This window comes from Zootoca vivipara, chromosome 10, assembly GCF_965207765.1.
Source record: "Zootoca vivipara chromosome 10, rZooViv2.hap1.1, whole genome shotgun sequence".
Classification (NCBI taxonomy): domain Eukaryota; kingdom Metazoa; phylum Chordata; class Lepidosauria; order Squamata; family Lacertidae; genus Zootoca; species Zootoca vivipara.
The window spans coordinates 34,087,638-34,105,986 of record NC_142593.1 but is presented as its reverse complement, the minus strand read 5'-3'; the positions used below and the strand labels follow the sequence as shown (position 1 = coordinate 34,105,986).

Here is an 18,349-nt window from a genome sequence, read left to right as displayed (position 1 = left end):
GGTTATTTATGATTTGGTTATGTTGGTAGTAAGTTTTAATAACTATTCAAAGGAACTAATATTGAAAATAACCCTAAATCTCTACTAGTGACAAAAAAAACCCCCACCTAGGGAGCACATTAAATGCCAAGCAGTGTTGCCCGCTAAAATAGTTCTCAATATGGAAATTCAGGAAACAACATTAACACGTTAATTTCAAGCTAAGACTTGTAGTGCCTTCTTGAGTTTGCTCAAGTGCCAGAGCTCTATGGAAGGGAAAGAAAAAGAACACTAACATGAAGAAAATGTGTGCTTCCTAAACAGCAGAGGCCAACTGGTCACTGAGCAGAGGCGCAAAAGGGCCAATTGCTCTGGAGCAGATAAAGCTTGAGGAGATGGGGAAAGAGGAAGGAAGAAAAGGTTCCGCATTCATCCATTTTTCTACACACTCTGCTAGGTCAGATGCTCAGAAGAGCTTTAATTTCATTTGGTCTACTCTGAGCATGACTAACATTGGGTACAACTCCATGCAACTTCTTAACAAATTGAAGCACGCACCTTTGTCTTTTATAAAATGGCTCTGCATGACATGTGAATGCAGCCAAAGTCTAAAATCCAGTTATAAAATATTAGTTTTAGCAATATCTTTTGTGTTCCTAGACCTGATTTAACACTGTATCATCTATTTTTAATATTTAATGTAGATGGAGCTATGTTTTATAGACTCTTAAATATTCTGTCACCTATAGGGTTTCCAGACTCTGAAACTGACCTTTTTAAAAGATAGAAAGAAGAAAGGATATTCTTTGGGGACCATTTTTCAGGCAGAAAAGTAAAGTTAAACAATTCAGCTATGTGCAGAGGCCTGGAAAATTAGCTCTGAAGAGCAGCAGTGATTGTGTTTGAATATGAAGTAAAATTCTGACAGTATGCCTGCTGCATTTATTGCTGTTTCAACAGGAAATCAGTGATTAATCTGCCTTGCAGAATCATTGCCCAACAGCACTGGTAATCCACCATACAAAGCTACTAGCTTCCAAAGAATATAATATCGGAAGTGGCAGGACTGCTAGACAAAAAGTGATGGAATTATATATCCCTTGGGTAGGACATGGTCTCAGAGCCTTCAACTGGTGAATTTAACAGGCAGTTGCCTCTCAAACTAGGAGGTTTGAACAATAATACTCAACTGGGCACTAGGCCTGGGCGAAATATATCAATATGGGCAGCTGCCCTTACCTCAGTCGAGCAGTTAAAGGAGCCCCCAGGCCAGCATTGGCTCCCACAAGCCAGTGGCGGGGTGGGGGCTCAGTGAAACTGCTCAGCTGAGGGGAGCGCAGTTGCTGCTCGCTGCAATGAACAGTTAATGAGCACCAATGAGTGAGAGCACCAAGGCTGTCTCAGCTGGGGAGGGGGAATGTTCCTGATCCCCAGCTGAGCAGCGAAAACAAGCTGCATTGTCCCAGCCCACAAGCGCCTGAGTGAAACCACCTCAGCTCTGGAGGTGAGAGCTGGGGCAGTTTCACCCAGTGTTTTGTAGGCAAAGATCAGGCATCCCCAAACTGCGGCCCTCCAGATGTTTTGGCCTACAACTCCCATGATCCCTAGCTAACAGGACCAGTGGTCTGGGAAGATGGGAATTGTAGTCCAAAACATCTGGAGGGCCAAAGTTTGGGGGTGCCTGGCAAAGACCAATGCATCTTGGTTTTTTCAATATGGTGGTATATTGCCAAACTGCAATGTTTGGCTGGCGATCAATGTTGAAAAGCTGATACTGCCCAGCCCTACTGGGGACTTGGCCTGTATGTTTCTTGTAGGCTTAGTCATGATTCTGCAGTAACTGACAGTGGTGTCATAAACATACTTTAACTTCTGGAAAAGGAGGAAGAAAGGCTGTATGAATTAGCAAGTTCACTGGCCCTTCAAATAGGGCTGATGCTAAATGGTAAATTACAAGTAGCATGTAATGGTAGGCTTTATTGTACGTTGAGCTTGTAAAGAAGAATGCCATGTGGTGCACTGAGACTTTGTTTTCTGCTTGGCTTTGATAGTGATTCACAGGCAGTTTCAAATTATTTGTTGATCTAAATGCTCCCTCTCCTGTGTTTGTATAGATTAAGATTTACAAAGATACATCCTGCTTTTACAAATTAGCACCTCCTCCTTTAGAGAGGCATCTTGGAAGGCCTAGAGCAGTCTACAGATAAACACGTTTTTGCAGCCAAAGATTTGAGCCATACAGCACAATCTTAACCATGCCTGGTTGGAAGCAATCACCAACCTATTTCTTGTTCCATTGTGAAAGTTTCATTGTAGAAGTTACATTAATAAATCTATTAATGATTGCCTTCAATTCTCCTTCAATTGAGGGAAGGCAGAATCTTCAATTCTGAGGTTGTTCCTCATTCTGTTACCTGACCTGTGGCAAAGGTCTATTGTGATGTTGAAATTCTAAATAAGCAGTGCTCATTGTTATGAACCTGTCAAAGGAACAACTGCGTTACTAGTTCCATGAGGTTTGATTGAGACTTAGTTCCAATAATGATTTGTAAGTGAACTGGTGCAAAAGATGCTTTCAGATTTTCTTTTCATGGAAGGGGAATTGGGATATCGCTCAGCTTCTGGCTTCAATATTATGGTGCTCAGGCAAGTAGACAATTTTCACAAGTAGTTGGGATTTCATCTCTGACGACTTACAATAGATTTTGTAGTGCTGACGCTTCATCTTTCAAAATAAGTATTGGCCAATTGTATGGAAATGCGAACTACGGCATGTGAGTGTCATCTTCCAAGCAGCCACATTTAAGCTTGCATGAAACTCTGCATCTAAGAACATCTCCTGACTTACAACACTTCCTGAGGTTTTCATGAATCAGGAACAATCTGTGCTGCTACTATGCAATCTTCTGCGATCTGGTGTCCTCTGTACCTCTCTTACCACAGTACTACTGTATCTAATTATACTGGGTTGTTGTTCCTCACTGATGAGTCTTGAATAATCATGAACTTCAGGGCACATATAAGTAAAAGCTCTTAAGGAAGTAGTGGATTAGGTGAAATATGGGAAATAACCTTATAGAGAAACTACCATTGAGGGGGACATCCTGGTCCACAAACTGATCACAACTGACATGTGATGCAGTTATGTAAAAGGAGTTGGGAGGGGGCTATTGGACCATTGGCTCTTACATGAAACAGGCTACAATCTTTTGTATTGTGTGGCACACAAATTTGTATAATATGATAGCTATAATTAATCATGCTACTGCTGCTTACCCTTGAGGGTCTGGACCCTGAGTGAGAAACTGGAGGCTGAGAGGGAGGGTATGTCAGAAGGAAAAATCAATTAATACAGATTTATATATACTTTATATATAGTAGTAACTTTGTATTAATGTAACATTTTTATATGTAACTACTTTTGTTTAAGATATCTGTTGTTGCTGCAGTTAAGAGATATTGTTAATATATTAAACAGTATAGAAATTTAATAATCAGTCATCAAAACAAACATCACTGCAAGGCATAATTATTATGTTCCTGCTCACTCTAGTGCAGCCTTCCTGTAGCCTAGTCCTCTCCATATGTTTCATATAGCAACTCAAATCATCCCCTGGCATTGGCTATGCTGGCTGGGCTGATGGAAATTGGAGTTCAAAACATCTGGAGAACACAAGGTTCTGCTCTAATGAAAAGTTGCATACCACTGATTTAGTACTTCCCTTCCCATTATGGTCTGAAGGAATCAGTTCAAGCTTTAGGGCTGAAGGAGAGTTCGGCGTGAATCTGCTCTATGCTGAAGTCCATCTGCTGTCATCATAATCAAGAAATACCATTTTAAAGGGAAACGTCTAATGTAATTGGTTTCTGCTGCTTTCATTGGTTTGGTGTTGTATGTTTCTATGCACTAGTTTTTAATTGTGTTCTGGTTTTTATTGAATTGTTGCTGCCTTGGAGATTTCTGTCTCGGTCAAAAATACAGGATATTAAATGTGTCAATAAATCTTACTGCATCTTCAGTAGTAATTCTACTCATGCAGTTAACTCTAGATCTTCATTAATGTTCAGAGTTTGCTTCATTAACCTTTGTATTGTATAAAGGTACTATATTCTGATTTTTCTTGGTTGGATCCTGACAGTGCAACATTAATAATCATGATTATCTCAGTTTGGCTGAATATAGCAACTGATATGAAACAAAATGATTAACTTTTATTGGGTCTTTTAATGTGAATTGTCATCTGCTGTGGTATCTATGATAAAGGCTGGATAGAAATATGAATAAATGAAAATACCTGTTGTTTTAAAAAGAGTTAGCAAATTATGGAAAAGGCCTTATCTGAGATTTTAGAGAGCCACTGCATGTCACAGTAGTCTGTACAGGGGTAGATAAACTGATGGTGAAATTTGGTATACGGTAGCTTGTTAAAGGACTGTTGAGACTGTCAAAGAAAATGAAGCGGGTGAAATCAGGATTAACTAACATGATTTGGGCCCAGTGAATGGTCTGGGAGTATCTGGAGTGGCAGCATTGCCAAACCTAAGCAGGTATGAACTTGGCTGGGAAACAATAAGGTCCCCCACCCCCCGAAACAAGGCAAACAACAGGGTGCCACATGTTATCTACTTTATGTATAATTCTTATTGTTATAATGACCTTCCATTTTTCCTTCCACAGCCCCATGATTTTGATGAGTGCAGATTTGATATTAGCGTCAATGATAGTGTTTGGTATCTACGGGCTCAGGATCCAGATCATAGACAACAATGGATAGATGCAATTGAACAGCACAAGGTATGGTTTCTGTTCCTTAGCAGTTAATAATGGTGTGTGGTTATGGATAAGCCTCCAGGGGCTTTGCTTAAACACTTCAGTGACATTTCTATGGCAAAACAGATGCTGATGTCCTCAAGAATTGAAAATCGTATTTAAGTATTGTAACCTATGATATAAGAATGGATAAAACGAGCGAAATGAAGATTGTGTAAGACTTTGCATTTGACAAATGTAGTCAGTAATGAAAGGCTTGGTGATACTTTGAATCAATGTGTGGCAACACAGAAAATAAGCAACATCAATTATATCCAGCAAATAAGAGTTTAAACCATTTTGAGCAAGCTATCATATGCTGATGGTAAAGTTTAAAAATAGATTGTTACAAGGATTAAAATAGGAAGAACTTGTAGTGGTTGTTAAAAATACAATGCTAAAAGATGCTGTTGGATTGATCTTGAAGATAATGACTGGATATGATGTTAGTTGTCAAAGGTTTTTGAAACTAAAACTGAACTATGATTTAGGGGTTTTTTGTGTTTTTGTATAGTGGTTAGGCATAAAGATAATATTCCTAATCAGATTAAAGTCACACAGTTAAAACATTTAATATTCTGATTTGGGTCTGAATGTCTGATCTGGTGCTAGTGTGGCAGTATAAGCAGCAAGCTGTAGATTTTTCAAAGGGTATTATGAAGTTACAGAAGGAGCTAAGTTTCCATTAAACATCTTTCCTGGAAAATAAAATATACTTTTCCTTATTCAGAACATTTATAGGATGCATATTTTGCACTCAAGCCAGTGTTAAATAATATACAATAGAATGAAAACACTAAATACATTCTTTCAAAGGGCTATAAAGGCAACAAAGCCAAAAACTCACATAGCAACATCTAAAAGAGCATCAGCAACTGAGCTTGGAGAAATGGGGGGAAATGCATGTGACCAGTCTGCCTGTGTGGTTGAGATATGCCTGTGGCCCTTCAGATGATGGACTTCAATTCCAATCAACCTCAATCAACATGATTAATGGTGTTGGATGATTAAAATGTTGAACAAAATCAGTGTGGGGATAGGAAAATGCAGCAGAGGAGAAAACTCAAAACTGGCCAAGCATGATATCAAAGAATTAAGCATGTATGAATTTATGTAGAGAGCCAAAAAAAGCTACCAAAACAGCTCACACAGCACTAAAATGGCTCCAGCTAAATTAAGGTGGTGAGTTGTAGTCTTTTTGGCACTGTACTTTGCAGTGTGTCCAACTATCCTATAAGCAAAGCTTAAAACAAGTTTTCAGTTATGTTTAATACAGGGAAAGGCACAGGATATCCAGGGCCCAAACAACAGAGATGGGCACCTCCAGCAAACACACCTGCATTTACCTGAGGGGGCAAACTACATGTCATATGCAAGAATCTCATTGCACTTTTAAAAATAAAAATAAAGCTGCTTTGGAAGTGGGAATATAATATAAGGAAGCAACATAATACAGGGAAGGTGGTCATCCTTGTTCCCATTCTAAACTGCTGCTCTATTCCATGGGCTTTCAAATGAGGATCTGTTCTCTCAAATGGGTGTTTTGAACTCCACATTAATTCAATCAAAAATTGAAAGTATTATCTTAACTATCCCATAAGGTTACAGCCCAATGACTTCTGCCCTAACTGTTTGGTAACTAGTGGGCAAGCGACATTAACCCTTTATTATGTGATTGAAGAACTACTATTCTCTACTGGTCCAGTAGAGAAATTCTTAACTGATGTTGAAATACATGTATTTTTGCAATTGACCCCTGTAACATGGGCTGAAATCTTAGCTATGTTGAAGGAGTCAATCCAGTGAGATACTATCTTTGCCTCTCCTTGGACTTTGAGTTGAGGCAAATAACTTTCTAGAAATACTGTATTCAGGACTTTGTGTACTTTGCGCTCACTAATTATTTTTTTAAAAAGTAAATCCACAAAGCTGCACTTAGAAAATCAAGCACTTTATTTTATTGGCTGCTTTCTACTTCCCCCAAAGGTTTCAAGTAAAATGTGTGTAGACAATGGAGATAGAAAACACAAAGGGCTAATTTCAAACCTATCTGAAGTGACTACCCAAAATTAGATTGTTCTGCAAGAAGAAATATAATACTGTATATGATATCCTTAATGATTAATCAGATTATACCTTTAGAGCCTTTGACAATACTACTACCGTGTTTTCCCTTTTGTAATACGTAGTCATAAAGTAAGCCATGGCAGGGTTTTCCTATAAGTTAAGAGAAGTAAGACGTACCTCGAAAGTAAGCTGCCATTGTTCCTGTCCAGGGGCGTCCTTCCCATTGGGCTGAGTGGCACAGTGAAGCACGGCGCCCGCCCAGCAGGGGCGCATTGAGGAGGCATGCACACTGAGCCGCCCACGTGTCGGCGGAGCTGCCTCCGTCAAGCGGCGGCACCCCCACCCACTCAGCAGGCCAGCCGCCCAATGCTGTGCGCTCCTCGGGGTGCAGATCGCCGTGCCTCTGACAAAGCAGTATCAAAGGCGGGGAGGGCCGCCATGGGGATGTAGCCGGGATGGTGCTGCCGCCTGCCGGGTTCATAATGGGGCGGGACAGAGCAGAGAGGTGCCTTTCTCTCTGCACACTGTTGCGAATGAGACGCAGCCCAGACGGGGAGAGAGAAGCCGTGCTTATTCTGACAGCCTCCGCGAAGGGAGAGAGGGACGTTAACCTGTCAAAAGGGACATGGTGTGGCTTTCTTCCGTCCTGATGTGGGTTTTGCAGGAAAGCTCCGCGCGAGAGCCCTGCAGAGGCAGCGATCCTCCAGGCACCGATCCTGGGGCGGGTGACTGCTCCTGGGGAAGTCGGCGCCTCAGGGCGTGAAGGAGGGAGACAAAGCAAACTTTGCTGCTGTGCCGGAAGTGGGGGAAGAAAGACACCTTTCTCTCGTCAGCGCGGCTCGCCTCGAGTGCGCAAAAGCTGCCGGCTCCGCTGCCACCGTCCCCAAAAGCCCCTGTTTGCCTTTGTAATTTGTCTCAAGCCTCGCGCACTGACGAGGCGTGGGAGCCCTGTGTGGGAGCAGGCAGGACCCTGCCCACCTCTCCCCTGCCCTCCACCCCATCCAACTCTCTTGATTTCTCCGTTTTTTCTTTTCACTTTCCCCTCTTTGCCTCTCCTCCTCTTTACGGTTCACTTGTTTTCCTCATCCCCTTTTCCCCTTCGGACACATCTTTTTCCAGCCTTCGTTAGTTTCTTCCCCACTTTCCCCGCCTACCAAATTCTATTTTCCTCTCCTCTCTTTTCCACATCCTTCCTTTTCTTTCCTTCCTTCTTTCTTTCTTTCTTTCTTTCTTTCTTTCTTTCTTTCTTTCTTTCTTTTCTTCCTTCCTTCCTTCACATCTTTCTTCCTCTCCCTCGTTCTTATTTTTTCTTTCACCCTCCTTCCTTCCTTCCTTCTTTCTCCCTTTCTGTCTTCTCTCCCTCTTTCTTTTTCTTTCCTTCTTTATTCCCTTCCTTCTTTCCTACTCTTCTTTCTCTCCTCTCTTTCCTTCCTCTCTCCCTCTCACTCCCTCTTTCCTTCCTTCCTTCCCTCCCCTCCCTCCCTCTCTCCTCAGAAACATAGGGTGCTGCTTTATACTTCTGGTCCTTAAACCCTGGAACCAGGAGAGCAGCTCCAGTGAGTCAACCTCAGCCCAGTTCCAGATCTATGCATCTGTCATGCAGAGCGCAACACACAACCATCTCCTGAAGAATCAGAGGTCCCTTTGATGAGGGGTGGTGGCTCACTGGCAGAACATCTGTCCTGCATGCAGAAGGATCCCAGCATCTTCGGGTAGCTCTGCAAATGTCCTGCATGAAACCCTAGCGAGCCTCCACCACCAAGTGCAGCCAATCCTCAGCAAGATGGATCAGAGTTATTATCTGGTATGAGGCCACGTTCTTGAGTCCTTCTTACAGCGCCACCCTCTCTCCTGCTCAGTTGCCTCCCACAGCGCTGGGTAGGCTTAAGACGGCCCTGTTCCTGTCGCCTCCTCAGCCCCTCCTGTGTGCTCAGGGAGCCAGCAAACCAGCGACAGACGCAGGGGAAAAACGCGCCTCTCAGCTGACTTCTCCACCGCCTGCTCAGCACGCAAATTGCTGTACCGTACCATACTGACGTAATAAAAATAAGACATCACACCAAAAATAAGCCACCGTGTGGTTTTTTTAAGGAAAAAAAGTTATAAGACGGTGTCTTAAAAAAGGGGAAACGCGGTAGGTTGTGTGGATGGCAATTAGAGTTAATACGGAATCTTCCAAGAGTATCTAGAATTCTAGCAACTCAGAAATGGAGGTGAGCTTCACTACCACTGCTTGGCAATAGCTAGCTAGAATTTGGGATATAGCAGAGATTCTGAAAGAATACGTACTTTGGAGAGAGAGAGAGAAAATTGAATTAAACATTAATTCCCATTTAGTATCTGTATAAAATCCTGATGCAGCCTGGAAAAATTGATCAATGTAGAAATTTCCTGCTGTAAAATATATCTATTCATACATAATTATATTTAAGTTACCTTATATACTTTCACATTTATATATTGATTTATGGTGATTGTTCTATGTCTACTTAAAGATAGTCTGTTCTATTTCTTTATACACTATCGTATTCAAGTTTTTGAGATATCTGAAAATGTATGGCTAGAGAGCTATATATATGCAACTCTTGTTAAAAAAACAACAAGCAAGCAAACTTACTTTCATATGCCTATTTCTGTACAGAGCTTAGTAGTAGAGCACATGTTTTGATTGCAAAAGGTGCCAGTTTTGCTCCCTGTCTGAAATGCTGGAGAAGCATTTCCAGTCTATCTGGCCCCAATAGTCTCACTTGGTGTAAGCAGCTGTCTATATTCCTATTACCTATGCTTATATGGGGCAAAGTGCTGTGGAGGGTATAGAAGCCCATTTGCTTCTGACTCTGGAATCTGACACTTTGCTAGGCAGTGCAACTTTCAAGACTAAAACTGGGGTAGGCAACTGGTGCCTTCCAGGTTGTTGGACTGCAGTTTCCATCAGCCACTACTTTTGGGCTTTCCACAGGCAGCTGGCTGCTGTCCGAAAAGGGGGTGCTGGACTTGATGGGCTTTTGGTTTGATTCAGCAGGGGTCCTCTTACTATTTGATCCATAGCAATTTTTTAAAGCAAACTTTTATGCAAACTTTGTGTATATGTGAAGCAAGCTGAAATTCAGGATGCAGAATTCTGTGCCTGGTGAAAAACTGTATGGTGCAGTTCTCACAACACAAATAATGAGGGTGCCCTTATTATATTCCATAAAGAGACGCAATAAATTCAAGAGAATTGGCAGGATGGGGTTAAGCATTATCTTTTACAATGTATCCAGAACCATGAGGTCTGCCTTGTATGCAAGTTTTACTCTGAAGTAGCTAGGTCTGAAACACTCTATAAAAATAAAATCTAACCTCGATTTTAATTTAAGAAACCTGAAGCTGTACATGCTTTTTCAGCTAAAGCCAAACATGTATGAACCTTTAATCATTTAAAACGAGGCTCTTTTGAAAACATTTTTAAATGCGGAGTAACCGGAATTTAATAAAAGCATGATAAAGGTTACTGTTGGACTTTGACCAATAGTAACCTTAAGCAAAGTCTTCATCTTCTTTTTGTTGCTTCCATCTAGTGGCCACTATTGTTCATGACATGTCATTCTTCATCATTACTTTCTTCCCAAGATTTTTAGTTTGCAATCTGGTGCAGTCACAGTTATGATTTTGTGTTTCAGTATGAGGAAAGATAACAATAACAGTAATTTTATTGTTACTGTTAAAACAGTAATTTTATTGTTACTGTTTAAATCCCTTCCAGTAGCACCTTAGAGCACCTTAGAAAGCTCATTGGTATGAGCTTTCTTGTGCATGCACTAAGGTGCTACTGGAAGGAGTAATTTTATTATTTATACTCTGCCCATCTGGCTGGGTTGCCCTGGCCACATGAAATTCATGAGTCTCATGTGATCCATGTGAGTGTGTGCTCACATGTAGATATGCATCGTTAGATCATGTGTAGGTGAATTGCTTTCCTGAAACCAGTATCTTAACATTTAACCTAAATACATTTTTCTGATCTATCTATCCAGTTTGCTTAAGAAACTGTTCCTTATCTGGTCTCATAAAGGATTGTACCAGCCGTATGTCAAAACTGTATCCGAACATGGTCATACAGTATGTAAAACAACAAATACGTTTATTTCAAAGTATTTCCCATGCCGCTTTTGAAAAAGCCAGTGCCCAGTTTTTGTGGTTATGGAATGAGCTTTTTCTTTACAATTCTTTGAACAGTTTCCATTTACTGCCAGCTTCCTCACCCATATGTCTCTCTTTAACATCCCATTGAGATCTATTTGTGGATTTGTTCTAAGAAGTATGGACGCTCTTCAGTGTCATCAGTCCCTTCTCAGCCAAGACACCCTTCTTGAGCACTGCCAAAGGATGTCCTCTGTTTGATTCCTGTCTCTGCCATTTGGGGCCGAACAGTTCCCCCTAGTGAACTACCCCTTTATGTTGTCTAACTTTCTGCCAAGTCGATCAGATTTTAGGTATGAAATATTATTGGTGAACTTGTGTTTTAAAACACCTCTCCTTTAAATCATTCAGCAGTATCTTTGGTGATATGTATGTGCATTCTGTGATAATATTTATTGCATAACAGCTTTCACCAGCCTTATTTTCCTATGCCTTCCTGTTTTTATTCTGTTTTCATTCACATATATCTTCCTCTTACCTACTTCAATATATTATTTCACTTTGATGCCTCTTTACATCTTATTGGTAATTTTACTAGTGTCAGCCACCCTGAGCCCAATTTTGAAAGCGGGGAAAGTGGGGTATAAATAAAATTTTATTATTATTATTATTATTATTATTATTTATTAACTTTCTCCTTTTGTAACTTGATTAATAAAGTAAAGGTCAAGCAAAACGGTATTTCATATGTAAAGAGTGTTGCATAGAATTAGTGTCAAGCATCTGTAGTGTTTTATCCTGCTACTTCCCAATTCTTAGGTGTGGGTTTCTAATTGGAGAAGAATAGCTATTTGTATGTAGCTGTTACACAATATGTAGGCCAGGCTAAAAAAAAGTCAGTGGGTGAATACATTAAGCTTCATGAGGAGTTAAAGTAAATTTATCTAAATATGGGAAATCAGGGCGTGGGACTAGTGGGGCTTCCCATGAGTCTGTGCTTTTTCTCTCTGAAGCATTACTGACCTACTTAAGGAAATCCCTATCGGACGATTGAGTCAGCAGGGAAGGTCTGATGTGATTCAATACTTAAGCTATTGTGTTGCTGGATGCTGTTTCACTGATGGTGTGCTTTGCTGCTACTGCCTGCACCAACAAAATATTACACAAGGCTTTAGGATCATGTGGCTTTCCCCTCCTCGACTGTCAACCTATGAAAGAGCTTTCTGAAAGGAATAATGGAGGCTATTCATAGATGCAAAAAGCTGGTGAAGATGTTGCAGTGTGCTTTGTTAGTTCTGAGTATAGCTTTGAGGCTACACCCATGCATGGATATTTGACAAAATGGCTTCTGGATGTTCAGCATGGTAATTGGCATTGGTGTTTAATATTGTGCATTGATTGCTGCAATAAGAATGAGCAATTCCTTTCATTTCAAGGTAGTGACTGTCAGCTTTTCTGTTGAGTAGACTTTGGCTGCCTCTGTTTTAGCAACCTGGATTATTCATACTTAGGGTGGAAGACACTTTTATCAACATTTTTCATCTTGATTATAATGGAGCTATTTCTACAGTGAATTACTAATGATCTGCTCTGCAAGACATAAAAAGTTCGGCAGTGAACTGCTCCGCCTTAGATGCTGCAGTCATGGAATGGTGGGGCTTTGCATGATACTTGCTTTGTTTTTCTTATGCTTTTTGCATGTGCCACTAACTTCTATACATATATCTCTATGCACTATTGATATTCCTTCCTTTTCTGAAGCCACACTGCAATTCCCCCTTATATTTAGCTTTATCTCCCCCCTACCCCACCGTGGTAACTAAAAATAATTGTTTTTGTAATTGTCATTAATAGTTTCAAAATATGCAGATGTTGACACTGCAGGTTACTCTCTTGTCCTTACTTGTTGTAGGAGATAAAATTGTACAAGGAGTGCACATATTGTAAGTCTTCAGTACAATTAGCAAAACATAACTCCAATGACACACACTTCAGCTGCACATCAATAATGAATTGCTGCAGTGCACTCTGCACTGGGTTATCGCTGAAAAGTTTTGGGAAGCTGCATTTGGTTCATAATGCAGCAGCAAGGATGTTATTGGGCACACACCCATGGGATCATGTTACTCCTGTCCTACAGTGTCTGCATTAACTTCTAATTTGCTTCTGGACACAAATCAAAGCCAAAGGTGGGAGCATGATTGATGTCCACAAGAGTTAAGGCCTTCTCAGTGACTGTAGCAATACTGTGGCGATACTCTGTCCTGTCTTTGTAAAACAAATAATCCCTTCTCTGGCTGTCTCTCATGCTGACAAAGACATTTTCATTCTGGCAGGTTCTTCCCTGCTAAACGTCATCTGTGGTAGGCATTTTTATCTGTGAACTCTTGTTTCTTTAAAATGTATTTTAATGTATTTCACTATTTGTGTATTGAGTATTTTACTGTTTTGGGAGGTCAGGGAGGGTTAATACGTGTATGCATACTCTTGACTTCTGGCAAACTCTTCATGACGGTGACTAGTTAAAATCCTGGGGAACTACGATACTGGTAGTGAGCAGAAGACTTACTAGTAGGCTGCTCCAATGAAATATGTTTACTCTTGTGTTGAATTTACATGAAGTCTTGGCACATCATGCCATATATTGATACATAGACTGCATCGCCTCCACTCACCTGTCCTCTTTGGCTCTCCTTTTTCTACTACACCAAATCGAGTCTTGCATGCTTGATTCAGTTGAAGTAGTATATATTAACTTGACTGCATTTCTCTAAGCACTATCCTGTTTAAAGAATAATCATTTTTGAAAAATCTCTTTAATGGAGATTTGCCTCTTTACGTTTCATAATTAATGTATCTGTTCCTCTTTCTTCAGACTGAATCTGGCTATGGATCAGAGACGAGCTTGCGGCGCCATGGCTCTATGGTATCCCTTGTGTCTGGAGCAAGTGGGTATTCGGCGACATCGACCTCCTCATTCAAGGTTAGTGACAAAGAACGAAAAGGTCTTACAAATGATTCCTCATCCATGCCCCAAGTTGCATGCGTCTCCTGTGATAACCTCATAATGATGTATTTTTGCTGTTTTGTATTTTTGCTGTTTTAACTTTTTATTGATTGTTTTGTTACATTATTGCCTTGTGAACTGCCTTGGTATTTCTTTTGAAATGAAAGTTGATATAGAAAATAATATAGTAAATAAAAATAAACAGCCACTGAATGGTTTTAACTTCTGGGTTTTCAGAAGGGCCACAGTTTGCGTGAGAAGCTTGCTGAAATGGAAACCTTCAGAGACATATTGTGTAGACAGGTTGATACGCTACAGAAATACTTTGATGCCTGTGCTGACGCTGTCTCCAAGGATGAACTTCAGAGAGATAAAGGTATTCAGCTTAAGTTAGTTATTTAAACAAAAGGCATCACATTCTAGGGTCTGATAGGAAAGTAACAAGTGTTACAAACTGTCATATTTGTAACTTTTGTTTTAAAAAATTGACAAATCTTCCATCTGTCTAGCCCAGCACTGCCCAATCTCCTTCATTAGAGATAATTGTATACTTGCTTCCCATACATTTTCTTCTGCTCTCTTCAGATCCCCATCTTCTCTTCCTCTTCCCACTAATGCTGTTGATATGTGTGTTTTTAATAATTGCTCTTTCACTTTACCAGTCATACATGAGATGCATAGGGTTACCGCAGAGTCACTTGTAGATGGACATTCATGCTGAGTGCACATACGCAATGGACTTGGGTTACTGGTGCAGGATGTAAGGCCTTCCTACACGGATGTAATACAAGTTCCCTGTGACTATTCATATTCCATCATAATAAGGTTACATTCAGAAGTAACCCTGCAGTAAAATGCTAATACAGTATAGTCATAATCATGAAAGCAGAAACTTGTGTATTGCTGCTCTGAAGTGAGACCCTTTGTTGGGGGGATTGCTCCAAAGTAGTAGAAGAAGAAGAAGAAGAAGAAGAAGAAGAAGAAGAAGAAGAAGAAGAAGAAGAAGAAGAAGAAGAAGAAGAAGAAGAAGAAGAAGAAGAAGAAATAATAATAATAATAATAATAATAATAATAATAATAATAATAATTTATTTATACCCCGCCCATCTGGCTGGGTTTCCCCAGCCACTCTGGGCAGCTTCCAACAAAATATTAAAATACAATAGTCTGTTAAACATTAAAAGCTTCCCTAAACAGGGCTTGCCAGTAAGTGTGGCTTAGATGCAGCTTTAGTGAAAGCAGTGCTAAAATGCCTCAAGTTGGAAGGAAACTACGTGCTTTGATGCACATTTTGCCGTACCTAGCCAAATGTTCACTCTGTGTTTTCATATTTCACAGCAAAACGTAATAGAAATGTAGCAATGGGGGTAGCCAAGAGTTATTTTGTTTACATCAAGAATCCAAAGCTACAAAGTTACTTTGAGTGATGTCACAGAGCACATGATGAAATATCACCTCAATTGTTTTGCTGAACAGATGTGTCAGAATAGCCCTCAGCGTGGCTGAAGCACCACTACCCCCAGCATTTGGATCCCTGCTAACCTTAACTTCCTGTTGCTTGTACATGATAAAAAAAAATTATTTATGACCATGTTGCAGTATACACTGAAATTATACACTGAAATTATACACACATAAGAGTAGTAGTAGAGTGTGTCTGGCAGATACGACTGCGGCTGGCAAATTATTTTTCTACTGCTCTTTCAATTTCCTCCAAGGCCCAGTAGTAATCAATGCTTCTCTTTGTTGTAGTGGTAGAAGATGATGAAGATGATTTCCCTACAACGCGCTCTGATGGGGATTTTTTGCACAATAGTAATGGAAGTAAGGAAAAATGTGAGTACACTTAAATGTATGGTTGTCAAAATGTTCTAAAGATATTAGAACAGTGACCCTGAAGCAAATTAGCCGCAAAATTACTGTTCTTCAGAGACTTACAATGGAACCCTATGCATGTCTTCTTTGAAGTAAATCTTAGTAAGTTCACTGGCACTTACACCCAGGTAAGTTGGCATATATTGCAGCTACAGAGTTCAAAAATTCTCCAGGGTTTCAATAAATGTGCTCTGGTAATAAATTATGTGTTCCACTAATAAATTATATGTACTGATTTGTAGTTTAACCAACCTTCAATTGCTGAGAATTACTGCGTCGCCCAGGTTTGGCTTCGGCAGAACTGCGAGGAAAGATCTTCTCTATAAAACTAGTTAACAATCACAAAGTTTTATTTCTAACTTGAAATATCCCCCCATTGGCTGCATCCCTTAAAAGTGAAAATAGATAGTTACTAATTGTCATGTGTTCAGATTTAAATAAAAGCTGCCCCATCCCAGTTGATTGTGCACAATTATGTTTAGGTGGGCATCTTCAGCTGTCACTTTGAACTCTCCTTTTTTATTTCCATTAGCCTTGTAAACTACACGTACATCTTGTCATGAAATATGACACAGGTACAGTCATACCTCGGTTTAAGTACGCTTCGGTTTGAGTACTATCAGTTTAAGTACTCCGCAGACCCGTCTGGAACAGATTAATCCATTTCCCACTACTTAAGTACAGTTAAGTACAGACTTCCGGAACCAATTGTGTACTTAAACCAAGGTACCACTGTATTTGAAACCACTCAACCACATGTTTGGCGGGTTAGTTTGCTTTCTTTCTGACTACTGATCTTATACTTGGTTGTGTTTCCTTACCTGAAAAGACGTAGAAACCTTTATTTTACTTCTTCCACCGCAAGATGACGTGTTGAGAATTTATGCAAACATGTATAGAAACCTATAATTGTAGGGTTGGAAGGGACCCTGAGGATCCAGCCCCCCTGCAATGCAGAAACATGGAGCTCTCCTATGCAGGAATAAAACCTGCAACCTTGGCATTATCAGCACCATGCTCTAACCAACTGAGCTACTGTGTTCTGTTCTAAAAGAGGGGCAAGAGTTATGCTGCTCGTGGAATTGTACAGATGGGGGAAATGTGGCCCTTCAGATGCTGATGAGCTTCAACTCCTATCAGACCAAGCCAGCATGCCAGTAGTCTGTGATTATGGGATTGGTGGCCAACCAGGTGTTGGGCTGCAGGTTTTTGCTGGAGCCAGGCTGAAAACAGGTTTTCTAAATTTATACTTGGAGAACAATTTCTCTGGGGTCCCTCTTCATGGATCTTCATATGAAGACTTTGATGCGGTATGTTACCTTGGAGCTGCCACTTTGCCATAGCTTCCCTGTTCAGTGGTTTTTCAGAGGCAACTTCACATAGAGTCCCAGAACTGTAGAGTTGGAAGGGGACCAGAGGGTCATCTGGTCCAACCCCCTGCAATACAGGAATCACAGCTAAAGGGCAGGGAACCCATTCTGTATGTGGGCACAAAGGGATCTTGTGACCCAGGACAAATTTTGCCAGCATATAGTCACAGAAAAAGCTAATATTACTTCTGTAATAGATAAATAAAAAACAGAGTAATGACTAATTTTTAATCTCTTTTGCATTTTTTAAAAAATATCCAGATCTGTAGAAGTGTACTTGTCTAGTGGGGGAGGGGGGGTTGGAATGATGATGTTTGTGAACTGGACATTTAAAATGGTCTTGATCACTTACGATGACTCCAAAAGCGACAGTATGGTAGTGGACATTTTAGCTGTTTCATGTACATTCCTTGAATGGAACAGACTGAGCTGAAATTGTCAATGCCACCACTTCTCTTTGTCAAGTAAGGGCAAGTCTGGAATGTTACCTTGATCCCTGGGCAGGGGAAAGGCTTAATGTGTCAGCTTTTATCGGAGCAGATTCTTTTGACCCAAGATCTATCCACTAAATTTCAGAAGCTGCCATTAGCAGTTCACCCTATGATAGCTCTTAGAGCATGGACTGGAAAATCTCTGCTTCAGACCTTGTCTCAGCCATAAACTTGCTAGGTAACCTTATCTTTCAGCCTCCACTCCCCGCCTCCCCACTGTTTCTGATGCTGCAAACAACCGAGTAGCTTTGGTAATCACTGCAAATGTATGTGAAGCCTTTGGAGCAACCCTTTTAAATGCTGAACTCCAGCCCTGCAAGGGACTATTTTCAGTTACCAATTAGATTACTGATTTAGATTGTACATCTGATTTGGATGTGGTGGATGCTCTGAGTACACCATATATTGGGCCATCCCATTCCTAAATACAGGCTCCTAGCAAGCAGCCAGCTCCAGTCTTAGTGTGTCAATGGCATGATTTGAACAATATGTTTTGCCACTGTTAATATATGTTGATGTAATTTTATAACATTCTCTCTCATATACTTTTAAATAGATCACTTTTTTATTTAAACAAGCTTAGCAACAGATGGTTGATGTGGTATTCAAAATCGCTGTAACTAAGGAG

At 40.4% G+C, this 18,349-nt stretch overlaps 1 protein-coding gene across 4 annotated transcripts in view; it reads left to right on the top strand.

The window, feature by feature from the left end:
- Positions 1-18,349, top strand: part of CERT1 (ceramide transporter 1) — a 50,655-nt gene that overhangs the window by 14,441 nt on the left and 17,865 nt on the right. For all 4 annotated transcript variants that reach the window (XM_088652986.1, XM_035099506.3, XM_035099505.3 and 1 more), the window contains exons 3-6: positions 4,658-4,774; positions 13,854-13,961; positions 14,223-14,361; positions 15,738-15,821. In XM_088652986.1, coding sequence (XP_088509112.1) covers positions 4,658-4,774; positions 13,854-13,961; positions 14,223-14,361; positions 15,738-15,821 — 448 coding nt within the window. The remainder of the gene's footprint in view (positions 1-4,657; positions 4,775-13,853; positions 13,962-14,222; positions 14,362-15,737; positions 15,822-18,349) is intronic.